This window comes from Aythya marila (genome assembly GCF_965140915.1).
Source record: "Aythya marila genome assembly, chromosome: 2".
Classification (NCBI taxonomy): domain Eukaryota; kingdom Metazoa; phylum Chordata; class Aves; order Anseriformes; family Anatidae; genus Aythya; species Aythya marila.
Genome location: NC_139043.1, coordinates 11,512,858 through 11,535,489, shown reverse-complemented (window position 1 = coordinate 11,535,489; position 22,632 = coordinate 11,512,858). Strand labels below are relative to the sequence as shown.

The 22,632-nt window shown below is 44.0% G+C and overlaps 1 protein-coding gene across 1 annotated transcript in view; it reads left to right on the top strand.

The window, feature by feature from the left end:
- ADARB2 (adenosine deaminase RNA specific B2 (inactive)) overlaps positions 1 to 4,160 on the top strand; it is a gene marked incomplete at both ends in the record, with an annotated part of 307,517 nt that extends 303,357 nt beyond the window's left edge. The window contains 2 exons of the mRNA XM_082754534.1: positions 869 to 1,047; positions 3,984 to 4,160. Coding sequence (XP_082610660.1) covers positions 869 to 1,047; positions 3,984 to 4,160 — 356 coding nt within the window. The remainder of the gene's footprint in view (positions 1 to 868; positions 1,048 to 3,983) is intronic.
- Between the last annotated feature and the right edge of the window lie 18,472 nt (positions 4,161 to 22,632).

Here is a 22,632-nt window from a genome sequence, read left to right as displayed (position 1 = left end):
TCACCTATGATCAAGAGTACCCATCATAGAGAAGGTCCCCACAATTGATAACAGATAAATACACCAGACCAGGAAAAGCACACTTGAAGTAATTCATGGCAAAAGCATTTTGTTTAGTTCCTTTAAAAAATGGTCATCTCATTAAAGCCTTCCTGGAAGATTTCATTCAACAACCATGACACTACTGTCAACACCATACATTACAAACTGAGAGAGTGAGAGCTGGGGTTGTTCAGCCTGGAGAAGAGAAGGCTCCAGGGAGACCTCACAGTGGCCTTCCAGTACCTAAAGGGGCCTACAGGAAAGCTGGGGAGGCACTCTTTGTCAGGGGGTGCAGTGGTAGGACAAGGAGGAATGGTTTTAAACTGAAAGAGGGTAGGTTTAGGTTAGATATAAGGAAGAAATCCTTTACTCAGAGGGTGGTGAGGTACAGGAAGAGGTTGCCCAGTGAAGCTGTGGATGCCCCATCCCTGGAAATGTTCAAGGCCAGGCTGGATGGGGCTTTGAGCAACCTGGTTTGGTGGGAGGTGTCCCTGCCCATGGCAGGGGGGTTGGAACTGGATGGTCCTTAAAGTCCCTTTGGATCTAAACCATTCTATGATTTTATAATTCAATATAATTCAATATAATTTTATAATTCTTTCCTCAGGCTAACAAAAGGTTTGTCTGCAAGGTAGGAAAAGCTCTATAGGAATTGCACGTTCTCTCTCTAGGGTGCTCAGACCAGTCACATTTAACCAGTGGTGACAAGAGCACATGCAATGCATTCACCCGAGGATGTCGCATGTGCCGCAGTGAATGACCAAACATTCTCATCCTCTTAAGGTTTGGGGCTCTGGGTGTTAATGATGTCCTTCTCTCCTGCCAGGGGTTAGTCATGCTGATGCTCGTCAGCCTGGAAAATCTCCTGGCTTCAGTGTGAACTGGATTGTGGGGAATGCCGACCTGGAGGTTATCAACGCCACAACGGGGAAGAGGAACTGCGGGAGCCCCTCACGGCTCTGCAAGCACATGTTCTTCGCTCGGTGGGCAAAGCTTCATGGCAAGGTAAGCCTGACACAATTGAACATTGCTGCCCATCACACATGGTCTAGTCCTTACCTAGGAGTCAGCCCTGTCTTGGCAATCTCATGGTAAGAGACCCTGTGGGGTCAGCTGCAGTAGCTGAGAGCACAAAGAAAGCCAGCAGCAGAAACCCAGGCAGGTTTGAAGAGCAGATGGATGTTCTGGCTCTTCATGGCACTGGAGCCAAGCTCCAATGAGCAGTGAAAAGCCAAGACAGTGTCCACACAAGCAGAACTGGGGATTTTTTATGTCTTACCCCAAGTATCTCTTTGTCTCCAAGGGAAGTGTTGAACTCACCAAGTCTCAGAGGCCTGAGGGATGTATTTGTCATTGTCCTGGATGCATCTGAATCACTTCATGGCCTACACAAGGATTTAGACTTTAGGATTTAAACTGCTCCCTGTCTCACCCAAGTTGACTGATGGAAGCAGGTGCTATGGATTGCCCATTCCCCTCTCCTTCCCCACTCCCCCAGATGAGTTATTTAATATTGATAAATCCATGCAATGACACACCTACTTGTCACAAGGTGAAGGCTCTCTGATTTCATTACACTCAGCAGCAGTACAACCTAATGGCATTAAAACTACAAGCTGTATTAGTTAACGTAGCCGCCAGCCTTCAACAGCCCCACTTTCTCTAGGAAAGATGGCCATCAGCTCCCCTCATTTGAAATGGTACCATGGTCAGCCTACCTTCACACTTCACTTTAGTTTCCACAGACAGGAGACAGTGGCAGGTCAGATGGATGGCCGAAAACTAGAAGGTGGAGCTTAGGGATGTAGGAAATGTAGGAAGAAGCCTGGTATGGAATAAGGAAATGAAAGCAAATAGGGTTTGGGCAAGAAAGGAGAGTGATATGGAGTGGGAAGCAGGGAGCAACCACCTCCTGCCAGGACTGGGTGGTGCCTCAAATCCTTCCTCTTGTTGACAGGTGGGAAACATGAAGCCGAGGAGATTTGAGTATGAACATTTTGAAACAGAAATGGGCCTAACAAAAAAAAAAGAACTTTTTCTGCATTCAGGCTCCAAACCAACCCAGGGAAAAGGGGTGTTTTTAAAAGTAATTTCAAGCCAGTGTTGTTATTTTACATGAATAGGATTTGGCAATTTATCAGGGAGTACATTGTCTCCTGAATGCTTGTATGAGGCATTTTTCTGTCATTATTCCTAGTTCTGAAGTCACTGTTTCTCCTCTTGCCTGACCTTTCAAGGAGGTGCTGGTGGAGGCAGGGACTAAGGCAGCAAGCCTGACCCTGCCACCTCCAGGAGGAGCAGCAGGAAAAAAGCACTGTCTCTCCAGCCCTCCTCCTTTCACTGCTGTAATGTTATTTTGCGATAATGAGGCTTGTCCAGAATCATCCTATAGTTCATGTAGGGTGAGAGAAAATGAGGACAAGACAAAAATGATTTTACTAAGTGTCCAAATCTTTTTCCTATGGGGAAATGAATGGGAAAGAACAAGGCAGAATGATGGCAGAGAAGTCTACAGCCACTTCCACCACCAAGGTCATCCAAGAAGGCATAAGGACAGGTATGGTGGGGAGGTGTAAGGATGAGCCCAAAGGGCTTGTTCTGCTCTGCAGGACACCTGGGTAAAGGAGTCTGACAGGACTCATCCATACCAAGCAGTAACAGAGACCTAGAGGCTGGGGACAGCAGAAGGGACCAGCCTGGGCTTCATGCCCTGTGCCCTGTCACCATGTGGTGACACGGGTCCTGACCAGGCATGGGACAGGAGGTGAAGCACACTCCAACTGCTACCCAAAATGGAGGGATCCTCACAGGAACAAATCCCGGGACAAGCCTATGGCAGGGCCGTAGCCAGTTTGCAGCCCATGTACCCCCAGCTGGAGCATCGCCCTCCCTCGCTGGCTGGGCCTACACACCCCGGGGCTGAGCAGACCCGTGCTGTGTGCCCAGATGGCACCAAGCGAAGCAGAGCAGCTCATTTCAGGCTGTGTGTTCCTGTGGACTTTTCCTGCAGTCCCTCTTTCAGCATTTCTGCTTTTTACAGAGAAGGAAAGCAGTGTTGATTGCTCGCCAAGGCTGTGCTTTGACAGTGTTTTTTCCTACAGGGTGCTATTTCCCTGGCTTGTAAGCGTTGGACTTTCACCTGCCTTCTAGCTTTAAGGCATTTTCCGGATTTCAGTTTCTTTCGTATAATGTCAAAGACTCACCACTGCTTTGGCGCTGTTAAGGCATTGGCAGGTCAGAGAAGGTTTTCTGCTTGGTCCTTGTGAAAACAGAGGGTGCGTACTGCTGTGTGCGTGCTTGGGGCCATGAGGGCTGCAGGTGGCCGTCTGTCTGTCAGCACAGCGCTTGCTTTGCTGTCCTGCACCGGCCTCCTTCCCTCCAGCACCACCACAGATCCTGACACTGATTTCTGCCCCATCCCAGGCAGGTTTCACAGCATTTCTGACAGTAACAGATTAAAGAAGGGAAAGGGAGGGTGCAGCAGGAGACTCTCCTCCTGCAGCCTCCTAGTGTTACTTTGAAGCCCTGAGCTACTGGGGTAACCTGTGTGCATTCTTTAAAGATTCAGAGACAAGATTTTTCTCTTTCTTTTCTAAAAATCATTCTAACCGAGAGGCAGATGTTTGCCACTGCAAAGCACACTAAGATTTGCTGATGATGATGCCCACTCCAAGGCAAAGCTGTTTACCTCATTCCTCTTTGCAACAGTTTGAAACAGTGTCATGGGCATTCATTGCTTTCCTATTGTTTTTGGTTTTTTTTGCTGTTGTTGTTGTTAAACCAAAAGCAAACACACAAAGCACAGTGATAGTTTGTTTGTTGCTTATGAAATGTAGACAGGAAGATTATACGGCTACTGAAGCCTCCTGTTTCTTTTGGCTCATGGGTTGATTTTTTTATTATTATTTCATTTTTCCTCTTCTCTGACTCTTGTTCTGCAGCTGAGCACACGAACACCAAGCCATGGAGACATGCCATCGGTGTACAGCGAGGCGAAGCTGGTGGCTCAGACGTACCAGTCTGTCAAGCAGCAGCTGTTTAAAGCGTTTCAGAAAGCCGGTCTGGGCACCTGGGTGAAGAAACCCCCAGAGCAAGATCAGTTCCTACTAACTGTGTAAATCACTCGAGACCTTTGCTATGTGACCAGATCAAATCAGCTGGAGAGGAGGCTAGGCAGGATGCATGAGCCGAGAGAATTGAAACAGCTTGGTATTTAATAGCAAACTCCATGGGAATATTTTCTTTTGATTCTGTATTGGAAATACACAAATATAAATGTGTATGATGCACTGAAGTCGACTTTAGAAAACTGCTTTTTAACAACCCCTTCCCAAGAATGTACCTGCCCAAATAATAATGCCAATCCCACAAAGATTCTGCTTTTCATAGTTTATTGCTGTTGGTATTAACAATTTGAGGCATTAGCAGGCCACCTGGCTGATCCCAAATAGAGTTTGTTTTCCCTCACACAATCAGTGCAAGAGTTGTCACCGAATAACAGAAAATAGTACACAGAGATGGAGGTACCCCAGGCACACAGCAGGTCTCTGAGCATCCATAATCATCCACCAAAAAAAAAAAAAAAAAAAAAAAAAAAAAAAGCGTCTAACCTCTATGCAAAAATCACCCAGCTCGCTGCCTAAATCTGTGAGAAAGAATTTGGGCCTTGAAGATATGCAGCATTTTTAAACCAATTCCCACTGCTGGCTCTGAGCACAATGCCAGACACTGGCTTTCCCTTGGTGTTTACATTTATTCCCTCTGGCGCCGTGGCCAAACTACTTCCCACCAAATTTTCAATTCTGGCCATGAATTTTGCACACTGCAAATTTTAATTATCTGAGCCCAGTTCATCCCGCGTGACCTTTAGGCACCAACGGGGAGCAGGGCCACCTGGGTTTCCCTCAGCCTGCACTGCAGGGCAGATGCTCTCCTCTGTCCACCCCTACACTGCTCTGCCAGGGCTGCGGGTGAGGACCGCTCTGCCCCAAATCAGTCAGGCTGAAGCCAGCACCCAGAGCCTCAGACCACAAAGATGCCAAGGGTCCACCACTTTAAATTGAGTCATTATGAGCTCAGGATGCTCCCTACAGCTGAAAAATTGCTGGGTTGGGTAGCCACAACTGAGACATCCCAAACTAGACAGCACGTTTGATACTTGTCTCTTTCCTGCCTCCGTTTCTCCATCTGTTAAATGGGGATAATAATACTTACCTGCTTCATGTCTGAAGAACTTGGCAGGAGAAAAGTTCTCTGGTCAGATACACCAACAGTGTAAGGTGCAGTCACTCTTACAGTGGGTTTCACCTCGGCACATAATCCAGTTGATGGAGGTGCGGTAGGTACAACTATGAGCTTGGGTAAGATCTTACTCAATGCAAGAGTTTCCAGATTCTATTTATGTATTAATGGCAAGTATTATTATTATTATTATTATTATTATTATTATTATTATTATTATTATTATTATTCATCTGCTGCCTGAAAATCAGGTGTTTTTTTCAGTTAGGAGATGAGTAACACCTAACAGCTAAACATCTCCTTCATAACTGTGGCTGGGTTTAATATTATCTCAGCTTCAAACCATCCCAAACTTAATCAGAAGGCAGAAGATACTGTCATGGGAGAACTGAGCTTTGATAGTCCCACTGCAGAACCAACCTTCAAATGCCCTGTATATTTCTTTAAACGTTTTTTGTTTTGTTTTGTTTTGTTTTTAAATGACAGAATTTGCGGGTATATAACTACTTTTTTTTCTTTTTATTCCTGTGATTCTCTTTAAATCTGTATATAACATGCTGCTACTGATTTGTGATAATTGTCTTGGTATTTTCTCAGAACTGTCAAGCTGAGTTACTTTTCAAACAACATAAGGCTCATATTTTTCCATGTAATTTCCTTTACACGGGAAACTGTTCCTATCAATAAAGATAGATGCTCTTTGTATAGGGTTTATCATGTTTGGAGAGCCATATACAGTAAATACATTGTTTATTGATGCCCACAATAGAATAGCTACAGTATTTTGATGAGATTTTATTTTTAGATTATAAACTACAAGATGTATCTATAGTGTCTTGTATAAAAACAATTGTGATAAATTAGAATTTTTAAATTAGATAAAAGAAAGCTCTCCCCTTCCAGAAACCTTTTCAACAAAATAATACATTCCATATTAACTACCAAAAATATTAAAAAAAAAAAAAAAAAAAAAAAAAAAAAAAGACAGAGTAGAAATAGTAAAAAAAAAAAAAAAATAGAGAGAAAAAAAAGAGAGAGACATGTCAGTAATGGAAGCATTTTGTAGTAACCACTTTGTCAATGCTTTGACCACTTTGTCAGGAATTCTGATTAGAGCTCGGAATATTTCTAACGTCTCCTGAAGCTTCCCGCTACCTTCACGTGGTCCTTTCCTCCAACACAGCCATTGCTGCTGCAGCTGCCCTGCAAATCCTGGGCAGCAAAGGCACACGGGGGTGGTGGGAGGGCTCGTGGTCAGTCCCATGACTGGTGGGGCAGGAGATGCTGCTGGTGATGCCAGCAGTGGTGGTCCCAGGGGCTTCAGCTGCTCCCACCAAGAGAGGGGAGCCACTGGGCAACCAGAGAGGAGGACCAGGGCTCTAGCAGAGACCCGTATGACATGGGGAAGCATGTCTTCTACTTTTCCTCTTCAAGTTAGTCTTTACCTAGCACACAAAAGACCTCAAAGGCTCCTCCTTACATCTCCCTGCCCTCATCCGCCCTCTTCCAGCCCTGGCACGACATCAGCTTGCTAAGGTGACAACAAAATGCCATGCCTGGTTATTCCTACGGACAAAAAGAGAAGTGTGGTGAGATTGAATTATCCTTTGTTGCAAGAAATACCTAAACCTAATCTTGGCTTCAGCTGCCAGAACAAATCTAGCGGTGGGGATCGAACTGAGCCCCTGCTGCAGGCAGGCACCAGCCGATCCCTTTGAAGGCAGTGGAGTTGCACCTGCTTGCACTAGGGTTGAATGTGACCTTAGATGTCTACTTCTTCTCGTTATGTGCAGCGACAGAGTGTGGTGGGACCACCTCCCAGAAGCACGCATGACCTACAATGCAGCATTTCCTGAAGCAAAGGAAAACTCGCTCAGTAGTAACTCTTTAGCGAAGATTTCTGTACATAACACGCATGAGTGAATGGCAATACTGTACTAATGGATGTACATTTGTAATATTTGTAAAAAAGAAAAAGAAACAAAAAAGACAACAAGAGAAAATAAATCCGAATTTACTTATGTGAATTTGCTGCTAAGTTCTGTAAATGCACTTCAGTGATACCTGATAAGTGAATGTTTCTGTTAAGTGAATAAAATGACAAGTAAAATTGTTCTTTCGATGTTTGTTGACCATTTTTCACAGTGGCTTTGTGCACTTGCACAAACAGATTTTTATCTGTAGGTGCCACAGATCTGCAGACAGTCTGTTCTCACTCAGTTTGGGTTTGGCTGAGCTGGGTCCACCTCTAACTTCATCTTTTCGGGTTACTCTCACACTCCTTGCTTGGGTCATCAGTAGCGTTGGCTTCCCCCACAGAAAGGCTTCAGAGGGGCCGTGCTCCAGCTTCAGCCCTGCTCCTGAGCACAGCATGGGCCAGGAAAGGCAAAAGGGGACACGGAGGTGGCAGCCCCACACGTGTCCTCATCCCCATCACCTGGAAGTCTCTGCCAGGGCTTCCCGGCGTGCTGGGAGCCCCCAGCCCACACCTGGGCACTTTGGCCATGGCTGAGTTCACTGCAGGTGGCTCCCAGCCTGTTTTTGCCTCCAAAAGTAGCTGCTAGTGCCCGACCATGGCAAACACTCTAACGCGATTTGGCTGACGAAAACAACTACAAAGCAGTCATTAGGGTAAATTATATGGATGGATTCTGTGTTTAATCTCATTAAGTTTAAAGGCTAAATACCAGAACTGCATTTAAAACTTTACAGGCATACATCCCGGCCTCGTCAGGCACAGTTATTTCTTTTCCAACTGTATATTGGAAAAACAACAACATAAAACATGAACAAGCTGATATATCGGCTAATAGAGGGCTTCGGAGAAGTGCCTGTTTCTCAAATAAAATAAATAAGTCCTTCTGCTGCAGTTAAACCTTGATAGCCATGCTTGTGTGTGGAAGAATGAAATAGCAATTTAAGAGCTTTTTAAGCCTTTTGATTCATTACTGTTGTGCCTACTTTCCAGCCTTTAGACCTGATTACTTTGGTTAGTTTCAGCCTGATCATGTGGATACACCAGTTTAGCTGGAAATCTGTGTGAAGTCACAGAAAATCTGAGACTTTTTAAAGCACGGTGACAGCCTGGATGCAAAGACACATGCACACACAAAAGACATGCAAGCACATCCACACACACAGATACTTGTTAAGTCTCAGCACTCTGAGACCTCCAGAATAAGTAATTTGGGCTTGGAGAAAGGGGATTAATGATCATCGCCTTTTCAGTGATGAAATAGTTCTGCTCAAATGCTTCATTCAGTCTGGCTTTTCTGGTAATTAAATCCTCCATTAGAGAAGTTTATGTTCTATTTTATCAACTTCCTTTGCGATACAGAATTACTTCCACTAGACCATTAACGCCTTGTTCTGCCCAGAAGAGGAGAAGGTCCTGCTCATTCTCCTTTGGCCCTGAACAGATGCCTTCACAGCAGCGATCACTGAGGAGCCTATATTGCCATGGAAAGGAAGAGGCAGCTCCTTCCTTTACACCCGACAGGACCGAAGCAACCTCCTCTAAAGGCAAATAAAGATGTGAAGAGTGGTATTAGCTGTTGGGTCTGACCAGTCCCCCTCATAGAGACTTGGTACCCACCACTCCTTCTCTGGGGTCCTCAAAGTCACGCTCAGGCACAGGCTGCACTTCACATACCCACCAAGGATGGAGTTTACCTCTGGTGCCTTTCCCCATCAGCACCACCAGCATAAATACACCCACCCCTGCCTTCCACAGCATATCATTTGCCACAGATTGCTTTTGTTTCGCTTGATTTTAACAAGCTCTTTAAATTGTGCTCTCACTAATCTAGTGTTCAACTCTTAAATCTATAATAAGATACATTTTTACTGTGTATTCTGAAGTAAATTGCTTTTTCTAAGTCAGGCTTTTTCTTATCCTGGCCTCAGTGGTGAAATGAAGCATGTTTAGAAGTAACAACATAATTTACATGGCAGCATACCCTTGACACCACAGGCTCCTCAAATCCTGACCATTACCCAGAATAGTGAGACTTGGGCTCCTCCACCTCAGATTTCAGTGGGAGACACGGTAACATACAAAAGGGTCTTGTTACTCTGCCTGTCATTGTCAACACCTAAATCCCATGTTGTTGGGTACCACCCTCCCCACTCAGCCTCTGGCATTAAATATCCTCTGCATGCCTTCTGGACAAGCCTTGTCCTTCTGCCTGCTGTGGGCCTGCTGCTGATCCCCACCATGCTTGGACCTGTCCAGATTCATGAAACACACCTACACTTCCTAGCTGTGGTCCTCTCAAAGCCTTTACAGGGTCATGCCCAAGAGAAAAAGCAGCCAAATTGGTACAAGATTGATGCTGCTGTCTAAAGGGACAAGGAGGTATTGCAGTCACCAGAAAGACAGGCACTCTGAAAGAAAGATATTGAAAGGATGTGCCTCACATTTATATTGTTTTACGCTGTATGGAAAAAGTTGGATTACTTGGTATTATAATTTAATAACATGTTGGCAAGAGAGAGAAAAAAATATATGATAAGATCAGTGGTTTTAGGACACTTGCCTGGGAAAGGGGCAGCTCTGAGTTCTCCGTGTTCTGTCTCTCGAGTGAGGCACAAGGAAGTAAGAGACCCAAACTGAGCTCAGAATAGGGGAGCTCCTGCCCTTCAAGCACCTAGTTCATAGCACATGGAAGAACATTCTCAGAACAAAATGGCAAGGCCCATCTTCCCCTAAACCACTTTATCCATCCAAGGCTAGGTGTCTGGTTCGAACCTGTTTTCCAAGCTTCATGGGCAGGGAAAAGCGGCTCCGTAAGGAGGTTACCTGTCTCAACACAGTGTCCCAGAGACATGGAGAACTTGTTATCTCAAGGGTCTGGCCTCTCCCAGCTGACAGGAGAGTGTGCCCGGCCTGCTGGTCTCGCAGGAGGACACATGGGGAGGTGATTCCCAGCCATGGAGCCTGCACGCCACAGGACCTCCTGTTCCTCCGTTTCAAAAAGCAGTGAGCTCTCTTCTGAGTATTAATTAATGCCATGAGGCTGTAATCAAAGACTGTTAGAGAGGTTTCTTAATTTTCTATGTGTATACTATACATGAAGTAGGTTGGTCTGCTTTTAAAGTGTGACCTTCATATTCTGGGAAGAAGGCATTCCAGCTCTAAGTTTCAATAGCTGACTAAATTTACATAGCTGTACATATTTAGAGGTTTAGTAAGGGAGTTTATTCTTACACGACTTTGCTGCCACCGGAATCATGGAAAGGGTCCCTGCTGGCAGCAAGTAGCAGGACTGGGCTGATACTAAATGAATGTTTCAGCTTCAGAGCTAAGAGAACTGCTTCCTATTATTTTTGTGCCAAAACTTGGTTCCTAGCCCTGATGCACCTGTACTCGCTGGAAAACGAAAACCATCCATCACTGCCATCCGAGCCTTTGTGTTAGAATTTCCTGGTGGTGGCTCAGCATTTCCCAGCTCTATTTTTTCATATCTGACCCAGTAACTCTTCGACCCTCAGACAGGTGGGAATACATTTGAAGAACCTTCCTTGTTATTTGAAACATTCATTGTACAAGTTTAGCTCTGTTTTCTGTGTGCATGGTTGTCTTAAAATATCCTTTTATCTTTTGGGTGGATTACTCAGGTGGTGATGCCGAGATGAGAAGTAATTAAACTGTTCGTCTATTTGTCTCATTGCTGACCTGTTTCTCTTGAAGCATTGTGGCAAAAGCAAAGACTGACTAATTCTGGAAATAACCCCATGTTCACTCAAGAGGTGATGCAGAGATCACTCTATCCCAGAACCGTTGGTGAGCTGTACTAAAATAATAATTTTGGCCCACAATGCTATGGGACTGTCCAACTAAGGTAAAACTCTGTCGCTTTAATGCAACCCCGTTGACTTCAGAGGACTCAGACTACTGTAACTGAGCAGAATTCACTTTATGAAGGGGGTCAGGGGGTTAAGGTCACATAAAAAAAGGTAGGTGAAAGCACTTAATCATTCCCTCTCCTTATATTTTCCCTGTGCAACTCAATGATTTGCACCACTGAGCACCGAAGCAGCCTGCTAGTGTCTCTGGACAAGGCTGGCTAAGGATTACCCTGTGAAATGACATTAAACTGGTGAAGCATTTTAGTGCTTATAGGTTTGGCCAAGGAGTGCCATACTTTACTCCTGCTTCTAATTTCTCTCTTCTTTTGTCATCTTTCCTCCAGTTTTCATGGGGAAAAAGTGCTATGCAGCCATTGCAGGGAAGATTGGACCCTAATGAGAAGGTGGGAGATTTTAGTGTGATCCTGCATGTCACAGCAGTTCAGCACCTCTGTCCTGAGAAGAGGTCCACAGCACTTTTTTTCAGTTGCCTTTTTTTTTGTTTGTTTGTTTGTTTTAATCAATATGCTCGGTTTCTGCTGCTTTTTCTTTCACCTTGTTGTCTCTTGTTCCAGATATCCCTGGCAGAAAGATCCCTGATCATGCCCCAAGCCAACTGTTTTCATTGTCATACTCATGAGGAGGTCAGGTGTTTTTGGGGTCCCCTGCTAGCTAACAGAGATAAATGTAAAACAATTCATGAAGAAACAAGAGAACAAACTAAAAATACGTCTTAACAGAAGCAGCTCTCCATCTTTTACAGGGAAGTTTGCAATAGCTTCTGATACCATTGTTATCAGTGGTCAACCAGTTTGATAGTCCTTCCACCCTCCGAGGTTATCTTTTTTACCGCTAAAGGAGTCCTAAGCCACATGGGGATGAGCCAATGCAGAGATGATGGGTGTTAAAATCACTTGGGGTCCCCCATGCTTGTAGATCTGTGCCTGCAGTAGCTGGAGAGTGTGTGGTCCTGTGCCTTCACCCAGCCCTTTGAGTCTGTTCCCCACCTGTAGCAGGGCCGTAGGAACCACCGTCAGAGCTGATTAATGTCTTCTTGCCACCAGCGATAAGATAGAGCACACTCATGAGTCATACTGGCCTTTAATATCTGCAAGCCAGAGAAAAGAAAACTGCATTAATTTATATTCATTAAAATAAATTAACAGACTGGAGCCCTTCAGTCCTTCACATCCCTCTCCCCGAGCGCTGGCAGCAGCAGCCGGTGCCAGGGAAAAGGCGGGGGCTGCCCAGGAAACGAACCAGGTGCCTCCAGCTCTTCTTTCAAATGGAAAAACCCTCAGTGTGTCCACGGGGCTGCTGTAGTTCACGGGCTGGTAGCTTTGGTATGTGTAGATCTCTCTGGGAGTGTATGGATGTGTATACATACATATTTATTTTATTTTCCCAAGGGCCCCTTCCCACATGCTGTGTCAGGACACTGGTACTTAATGGCCCATCAGCTGCTCAGTGCCTCCACTGCCAGAAAACTGGGGGTGAGGTGCTGCATGTCCTGCTGTTCAAGCAGTAGTTTTACTTGCATTTAAGCCAGGACAGCCTCTGAAAACAGTATTGCTCTCTGTGTTCCCCATTGTGTCCCCCCATTTCTCTCTCCCTGCACTGCACTGGCACTGGAGACCAGAGAGGTACCCAAGTGATGCAGAGCAGGAAACCTGATCCAGCCAAAAACCTTTTCTTCTTTTTTTTTTTTTTTTTTTTTTTTTTTTTGTCTGGTATATAATTTCGGAGAAGGTCCAAGCACTTGGCCTGGTTCACTGCAGCACCGTACATGTGGCACATGTGGTCTTCACATGTGGTATCCCTATGTCTTAGAGCTCCCCGCTCCCCACTGGAGAAACTGCTGCTGTAAAGTTTTTATCTAGGGCACAGCACAGGAGCTTGTCCATGTTGGTTGGTGAATAGAGGTTTATTTATGCCTGCTCTCACCAGCACATAATGGAGCGGTTCCTCAGATAGTCACCATGATATAAGCACCTGCACTTAATATATTTCTGTCAGTTGTAGAATTGCATTTATTCACAGATGTTCCCATTTGTTGCGTTTTGGTTCTTTTTGGTATTTCCCACCTCACAGCACTGCTCACTGCTTTCTCCCCTCCTGCTGCCTTCCACAATAACTGAGCAAAAGGCAGCACGAGAGGCAGGAACTGTCCCCACGTGCTTCTTTCCAAGCTTCAGCAAAGTCCCTTGAACCTCTCTTTTCCTCCACAGGGACCACGGGCACACTCCTGCTGTTGAAGTCTCTTTACAAATTCACTGTAAGGGGACAGATAACTTTGTGTTATTCCACACCGAAGCATCATCAGGATGGAGAAATCTCTGCAAGATTTCCTGCCACCAAGGCATGGAGCTGGGGGGAAAGGACTCAGTGAGGCAGAGATGGTGTGTAGTGCTGTGGCTAAGGATTCAGCTGGGCAGTGGGGTGTCTTCCAGACAGCAGTTAAAATATTGATCGAGCTGCCCTGAATGTTTGGGACTGCGTAATTGAGCAGCTGGTGTCCTGTGAACAGTTGAAGCTTTTGAACTGGTACCCTAAGCCCCTTGAGCTAAAGCACCAGAATGTCTCCTTTACACATAAATACAGTTGCTAAATAAAATAAAGTAAAATAAGTATAATAAAATAAAGTAAAATAAGTATAATAAAAGAAAGTAAAACAAATAAAATAAAATAAAATAAAATAAAATAAAATAAAATAAAACAAAACAAAACAAAACAAAACAAAACAAAACAAAACAAAAACAGCAAGCCAGACAGAAACGGTTTTAAATAAATCGCATTAAAATACTTAATGGAATTTTTAAATGTAACATTATTATGTCACATCACGTTATTGTGTGTATGTTAGTAACATGCATGCTAGCAACATGCATACACACACATATTTTAAAATATGTACAAATGTGAAAAATATGATGCTTTACCTGATGTAACCTATATTCTTGTCACATTAAAAACTAGCACTAAAACCTCTAAAATAAAATCCCCCTGAGCACTACACTAATATATGCTTTTTTTTTTATTATCCTTCTCACAGGGAAGCACCCAAGACTTGGCTCTCAGGGTTGCCTTGACCCTGCTGTGCTCTGGGTTGACCTGCAATGAAGCAGCCAGGTGAGTGCCTCTCCCTGCCTGCCAGCAACTATCCAAAAGCTCCCGTACTCCTCTGCTGGAGTATTTAGGTTCAACATGCATTTTTTCTGCTCTTCCTATCTATCACCTGCAATGTATAGCGAAAGTGTTTGGCTCCAGTACATTTACGTGGCCATCAGATCATTAGCCTGGGGGAGGCATAACACATTAATGACTTCAGAAATGTTGGTTAAACTCCAGTCCTGATCAAAGAGACCAAAATTTATTGTCATTCCTCTAATAGCCATGTGGTAACCAAAATGAAATCAATTTGATGAAGATAATTAGCTTCCCATCTCCATCACCACACGCTTAGAACAATTAGGTGGAATGAGCTTCCCCTGCTAGCAATATGATACTGTTAGCACAGACTAAAATAGTTCAATAGCAGCAGCCAGGAAACATTTACTGAGACAACTGCTTCTTAAATTAGAAATTGCTGATTCACCAGAATCAGAACACCCCCAGGAGTTTTGGTACCACGCGTGTTGGGGCCTGTGCAGACACGAGCAGAGTGGCATCATCCCAGGACCTAGCCTGTTGGGTATGCATGCTCAGGCCTTGGATCTCCCTTTTCCCATTCCCGAAGGGTGGTGGGGATGGTGCCCACCCCTGGAGCATGGCTGGTCCCTCCATGCTGAGCCGTGGCCATCCCATCGATCAGGGTTGGTTGCTTTTCGGTGAACCTGTTCACAGAGTCCAAGCCAGATGTAGGAGGATGTTGAGGTGCTGCTCAACAAGGTGGCTGGGGAGCCAGCAGTTCTCCAGCCTCTCCCACCAGCTGGGACACCTTCAGGCTCTGCACCCACCTCTCCCATCTGCCAAGACCCCAGCACAATTATCTTTCTCACGGAGAGGCCTTTGTATCAGCTTGCAGCTGAGCAGGAAAAGCAAATTAAATCTTCGCAGAAATAAGGAAACCTTCTTCCATCTCTGAACTCACTGGAGCCAGAATTTCTCCTTGCCTTAGCTTCGTAGGCAGAATATATTAGTGCCCATGCTAATCAAATAATGGGAAACCTGAGTTGTTCGTATACTCATTAACAAGCAGTCAAACTGCTTTTCTAGTTTTCTAAAAAATAAAATATTCCATTTGTGAACATCAGCTGATACTCATTTAATTTATTCTGAATGTTTGAAAACTTCTATAATTGCATAGATTTTAGCAAAAATGACCCATATCTTTTCAACGCAGACTTTCAGCTTCACAATAACTGTTGCCAGCAATTTGAAACAGAGGTAAAAAATAAGTAACTTAGGAATGCAAGACTGATTTTTGGTCAAAGCTTTTGAGAAATGCCCCCAAATTTTCACTCTCCAGCTTTTAAAAAATAAGATATTTTGTTCCTGAGATTATCCCACCACTTGGGAATGAAAGTATTTGTATTTCCTCAGGTTTTAAAATCTTACACGGTGCCCATACATTAAAAGACAACTTTCCAACAGAAAATGATTTATTATGTCATTTCTATGCAATTTCTCTCTTCGCATTTTTTAAAAGTCCCGTTACAGTGTCTTTGTGTCGTGTGGTGTTGCACACAAATCGGTATGACATTTGAGGCAGGTTTTTCAACAACATCCCCAGATATCAGAGTGAGGAGGATTTTATAGATGCAGGAGAGATAGGCCCAGAGAAGTTATGTGCCAGAATTAAAGCTATTTTATGCCCTTTCATCTTCCAGGTGCATCCCCCTTTGCTGCCCTCAGAGTCCTCCCTAGGCACATTTTGGACAAGTACAACCTGTGTCTCTGTGTCTGAAACTCCCAACAGAGCATGTCTGGCTTCTGCAGAGAGATTTTGGAGATGACTCAAAGGAAACTGGTAGAAGAAAAAGACTGTGGGGACGGTAGGCAGAAGATCATATTGCTCTTTGGAGGACTGGGCTTCCTAGATCCCTCTCATGTCCTGGCAAGGGGCTATGGATTACAACTCTCATTATATGTATAATGAACAAATTTGTATAAGAAAAATCTGTCTAAAGCTATGAAATATGAAGATGTAATAACTGACTCAGGAAGGTCCTGCTGCTGAAGGCTTGAGAAAAAGTCTTTGATAAATATCACAGCCTGCTTGTCCTGTTCTTATACTCTTCTCTAAGGGCATCAGTTATCTGTTGTTGAAAACAAACGGGGGTAATTAGAGGTTTGCCTGGACCAATAAAGCCATTCTGTAATGCTTTTACTTAATAATGTTTTTTTAATTAATAACTGGATCAAGACCAAAGCAGGTATTCCCTTGGGCTTATTATGGTTTGTCTCAGGGTCCTTATAATATTTCATTAGACCTTGTTGGACCTTGAGGCTGGTGCTTTATTATTTTTTTTTCATTTGGATCCACTAGTCTGTGGCAGAAGAAGACAATAATCTCAACCAGAAGCTGAAAAGCACAGTTTATGTGCAAGGCACTGCACATATTTGTCATAAGTACATCAGGAATGAAGGCTCTAAAATAATTAGACCCCAAAAAAAGGTGATAGAAATCTCAATGAAGAAACTACATGAATTATTCCTGTGCTTAATCACAGTCTCTGGTATTCTCAGTGGAAATACTATGATGAATAAGCAGATCAAATGATCAAAATTCTTGTGTAATGAGCCCTATGTTAATTGCCCCACTGTCCATTGAAATACAAACGATACTAATGAAGCACACAATCTCATCATCTTCAGACTGACTTTTGTTAGCCCGCTGCTCTAAGTTATGCATCCAAAGGAAACTGTGGAATATGGTGAACTCAGTACAGGGCCTCAACTTTCTTCTGAGGGTGAAACGTCCTTCAGTGAGACTCTCAAGGCAAAAATACAAAATAATTCCCAATCACTTCCCACACTACAAGGCAGCACATAGTGACCCCAGTCCCTCCCCAGCCATCACTCCCTTACCATGTTGTACATCACAGACATTCAAGCCTTTACAGCAGCAGGACAGACAAAGGCTGCCTTTTTTCTCTGTTTCAATGGGACACGTTGCTGTCATTGGACTTCTGGAAAAGTTTTTGCTGGCTGTCAGACTACGGGATTTAGGAAATGATACCCATCCTACTGAGAAAATGAGCTGTGAGCTGTGGTTCAGACACCCTTTCCACACACATGAAGCTCACCAGAGTTGCCACAGACAAAGAGCAAGGCAGGCAAGGAACACGTTCAGAGAAGAGGCTGAAAACAGAGTGTTTTGGGCATTGTTGAGTGTGTTTTTTTAAGTATTTATCATGGAAGGAGGGGAAGGGAAGCATTTAGAGTTTCTCTGGACCTACATGAAGGTTACTTTGATCATGTGAATTCAAGCTTACTCTAAGGTTTCCTTAATAAACAAGTCATTACTTTCATACATCAACTCTGGCTCTACAGCCAAATGCCCTGAAACACCAAAAAAACCTTTGTACTTTTCCCACACTGCAGGTTCAAGCAGTGAGCACTCTGCTGTGAAGATGCATGTGGCCACCCCGTGCAATCTATGCTCCAGGCCATGGGGCGATGTAGCAGACTGGTCCCCTCCACCCACACAGCACTGGGATTAGGTTTAAAGCTGTCTTGAAAGGCTTGGCCTCCTGCTGTTAGTTGGCAATAGGCAATAGCAACAGTTTTCCTTCCCCCTTCCTCCCAAACACTTTGAGATCCCTAGATGAAAAAATAGTTCAAGTGCAAAGTATATTTGCTTATAAAGTATTTAAGGAACATCAGTCTGACTCACAGAACTCATTTCAGACAAATGAACAACCTTTGAAAACATTTTATGGACATTATTTCCTCTCCAGCTGAACTTCATTTCTTGAATTTAGTCTTATGTTATGGTCTGATTATTCTCAGAAAGAATTAAATTGGAGCAGGGAAGAAATGAAGGTATTCCCTGGAAATCCTTTCATTTTATTAAAGTCTATGTTATTGCTTGTGTTGTGTTTGTCCAAACCACTTGTCAAGATTTCATTACCCCAATTTAAAACAGCAGCACTATGTCTAAATGTGGTTATGACTTAAAATGAAGGTACTCTGCAATATTCCCAGGGAGAGCAGAGCATGCTGCTTTCCTGGGCTGAGCTTAGAGAAAATAGGCTACAGATAATGTACACGTTCATCCATCAAATATCACGCCATGAAGCAACGCTAATGTGCTAAAAGACAATTTACAGCCCCAAAACATTAGTGAGTCAGACAAGTTACCCTTCTTCAGACAGGAATGACCAACACTAATCACTACAGAAGTGATCAAATGTTATTGCTCATTAAGCGCCATGGGTGAGCCTAGCCCTCTGCAAGATTAATTAGCGGCAGCAGCTTCCCCAAAAGAGCTTGTAGAGAGACTCGGTAAGAAATCATCCCCAAAATGCTCTGAAATGAGAAGTCCCAGTACCTGCCTGTTGACATTGGTGGGCACAGACCAGTCAGGAAAAAGAGGCTTGGGCTTCAGGGGGTTGAGAAGAAGGTACGGCCCCGTGTACTGCAGGGCAGGAGTGGAGCGTGCACAGAAAATGAAATATCTAAGGATAGAGAAAAAGGTGTCCTTGTGGAGATGGCTTTCAGGAGCAGTGGGCTGCACCTGTGACAACATGCCTGAGATCTGTAACAGCGAGGCTTGAGTGAAGCATGACGTCTTGGGGTGATGATCATAGTCATTGGCTTTAGGAGAAGGCAAGCCACGCTCCGGGTTTTGTTGGCTGCATCAGCAGAGCTCCGAGGGGAAACACAGCATGAAGTATTTCAGTGTTTGCAAACAACCACCCCAGGGCTCCCTACCGCAGCTGCCAGCAGCCAAAGCTGGCTGCCCTACCCAGGCTGTGGATGGTGTCACCTAGAGCTTCGTGCTTGGCTTTGGTGCCCTCTTGGTCTGCACCTGTTACTGACACCAGTCTTTTAGGAATCAAGCAGTTCCTGTACCATGTCGACTTCACGGATTCTGAAATACACTAAAGAAAAAAACTGTGGGCAAATCACATGGAAATGCTACCATATGAACTCTGTAACAGTCCAGCCCCATGCTCTTAGGAAGGCTCTAAATGTCATCAATGTTTTAATTGTATGAGGTGCTGTACTAGAAGCTTTAGTACACAAAAACTGAACAGAATGTTTCAAAGAAATGTTTTCAAAAGCCCCATTAATTTACCTACGGCTGGTGTCCAGTCTGAAATAAAAATATTGCTGCACATTTCTCAAAATGTACTAGATATTCACATTTGATCTTTGTAGCCTAAGGTTTGTATTTCTGTAATAATCACACGCTTCAAAACAAACATTTAACTGAGACTTGACACATATGTACACAGAGTTAAGTTGCTGCTTGGGATGATGTATTTTTCAGTGTTATTATTCATCTCTAACAGCTGTGTGTTCTTGGTATCAATCAAAAGAAAAATTCATGACTGCAATTCTACTGTGCCCAGGAAGTTAGTCAGGTTTAATTCCCTTTCCCCATAATTACCAAACTTACTCATTCTTTCTCTGTAGGAACATATAATTTGTATTAACCCCTTACTAGAAGTGTATATATAATTTTTCCCATTATTTGAAAATGTGTGCCAGCACAAAGGTAATTTCTCTGAAATTCTGAACAATAGACAATAGCTGTATCAGAGTCAGGTGTTTTATTCCCACCTAGTGACTTATATATGTATAATTCTGGTTCTTTTTATAGCTTTTATTGAAATTAGCTGGACTCTGGTGTTGATTTCAATAGGAAACGTTCAAATCCCAAATCATCTTAACTTGGCACTGTTGTCCTACAAAGATGGTTTTGGCCCCAAATCAGAAAGCCAACCCTGCTTACTATGCAGCTAAATTCACGCTTGAATGCTGGTCAATGAAAACAAAAAGGTTGGGAATCCCAAAAAAAAAAAAAAAAGGATTGAGCAGCTCCAGTGATGGCAACCGAGGACAGCAATTGCTGGACAAGTCCGTGGGGACGAGTCCATGGTCAAATCAGGAGGACAAGTCATGGGTTGCTCACACCTACCCCCCTTCTGGTCCAGGGCAGGATCTGCTCCGAAACGAAGCCCTGATTTGCCCCATTCACTGCTGTCCCTTCAATGACACAAGGAAACACAGTGGCCATTGGTGTCCACCCATGGGAGACACCAGTGCCCAGCACAGGCAGGGGTGGAAGCTCCAGCCTGGGAGGAGAAGGACATTCACAGATCCCCTCTCAGATCCAGCCACAGCCCCATCTATTAGGCTATTAAAACCTAACTTTATAAGGGCTGGAAAGCTGTTTACAAGAAATGACTGCTTATGATCTATTAGCTTACATTTTTCTCTTTCTAGGAGGCTTGCACGATTTGCCAGTTAGAGGAGCACAAAATCAGCCTAATGACTGTATTCCAAGTTTTCTAAGGCATTTCTAAGGCCTGTAATCTATAAAGAATATACGATAGCTTAGGTTAATAATGTAGAGTGGCTGCCACTTAGCCTGGCACTAAGTTGTGATAAACACAGACCCAGTGCACAGAGAAGAAAATAAATATATGAGGGATGGAAAAAAGGAGATAATTATAGGCAGATATTTTACTTTTTTTAACCACTTCTCTTATGCTAGGAAAACCATGATAGTTTCCTGTACTTCAGAACTGGCATTTTACTGAATATACATTTTGCCGTGATGGAAAGAGATGTAAAAATACAAGCGGCTTGGACTTAAATTTGTGGTTTTGTAGATGTTTCATAAAGACCTCCCAGTTACTTTATTGGGAATAATGTGGCTACTTAAAACTTTGTGTACAAACCCACAGAGTGCGTATGGGAGTGTGTCTGCTATGACATTTGCCATTCACAAGCCACACACTCGGTGTAAGCTGGGCGTGCAAGGGCTTCTATCGATGCTGGGGAGGCGCTTCCCAGGGGAAGATTATCCCATCTGCCTTGGCCAGCTGTTTCAGGAAGGAAAATTCACCCTCTGGAGATAGCTGTCCTTGCCTTGATGACACCAGCAGCACAGCTATCTGTCACCATCACGATGCTCTGTTTTGGAGGGGGCTGTAGGGATGTGGGATGACCTCTGGCTGCTAACACATCACCAGCACGTGCTGCCAGCCTGGCTGAGGTCCCCGGTCCCCAGAGCCAAACCAGGGGTGTCCTGGTGCTAGTGAAGGTCTGGGGCACGCAGCAAATAGCAGCAGAAAGTCAGGCTATTTCCCGGACTGCTCCATTGATTATAATGATTGTTTAAGGCAGGGATGGAAGTGAGCTCCAGGCACGGCGTGAGCACGGTGGTGGGACTGCTGGTTACGCTCAGCTGCTGCTCCTCTGGCTGCCGGCTGAATGTTTAGGAGCTTATCCTGTTTGGGGAATTACCGAGCAAGAACTTGGCAGAGCAGACAGCATGAGACGAAATTGGTCCATAAGTTTACAGGGCAAGGTTTAATGAACTCTTAGAGTCCACGGAGGGTACCAGTGCCTTAGGTGTTAAACATGTTTGTTTATTGCTCCACCAGTTCTCTGTTAGTTAGAGTTTATACATCTTTTGGCCAAACAAAACAAGTTTGGGGGGATTTTGTTGTTTTTCTGATCCAGGAGAAGATATTTTATTGGGAAATTGATTGTGTACCAAAGGCAGTATTGGAAATATTCCTGTATCTGTATAAAAGGAATCTTCTCATAAAGTGCGTGATGTTTTCCACCTACACGTTGCTTTTACAAGTGTAGTTGGGACCACCTGAATATATTTAAGTCTTGGGTTATTTCCTTTCTGAAGGGAAAAATAACAGATTTTCTGCTGGATTGAGAAAGACATTTCAGTTGATTGCAAACTCCTAATTTAATTTTGGGATCATTTTACTGGTTAGCTAAAAGAAACAAATACTGCTTAGTTACTTTGAAAAACACATTCCTTCAAAGCAACACTAATTTTCAGGGGTAGAAATTGATGTGTTTGAAAACCTTGTTGGTCAACCACAAACTATTGTGGCCAATTAAAGAAATATTGCCTAAGAAGACAGCAAGGAGAAAGACTTTGTGCTATCCTTGAAATAAATCCTAAATGAGTAACAATGAACACCTTGGAACTACTCTAATTGCTGGAGCTGTTCCAGTAACCGGGAAGGGAAGGGAAGGGAAGGGAAGGGAAGGGAAGGGAAGGGAAGGGAAGGGAAGGGAAGGGAAGGGAAGGGAAGGGAAGGGAAGGGAAGGGAAGGGAAGGGAAGGGAAGGGAAGGGAAGGGAAGGGAAGTCACTGGAGGTGCTGGGGTTACCACCTCCTGTGGGGCTGTCCCCAGGTGTCCATCTGAGTGCACAAGACTTTACTTGCTGAGGGATCCTATCTCATCCCCCTAAAAACTTGTGCAGACAACGTTCCTTTAAACGACACTCCTCCCATGTAAACCAGGAGCGGTTTGGGCAGCTGTTTATTCCCTTGATCCCAAAAGACAGA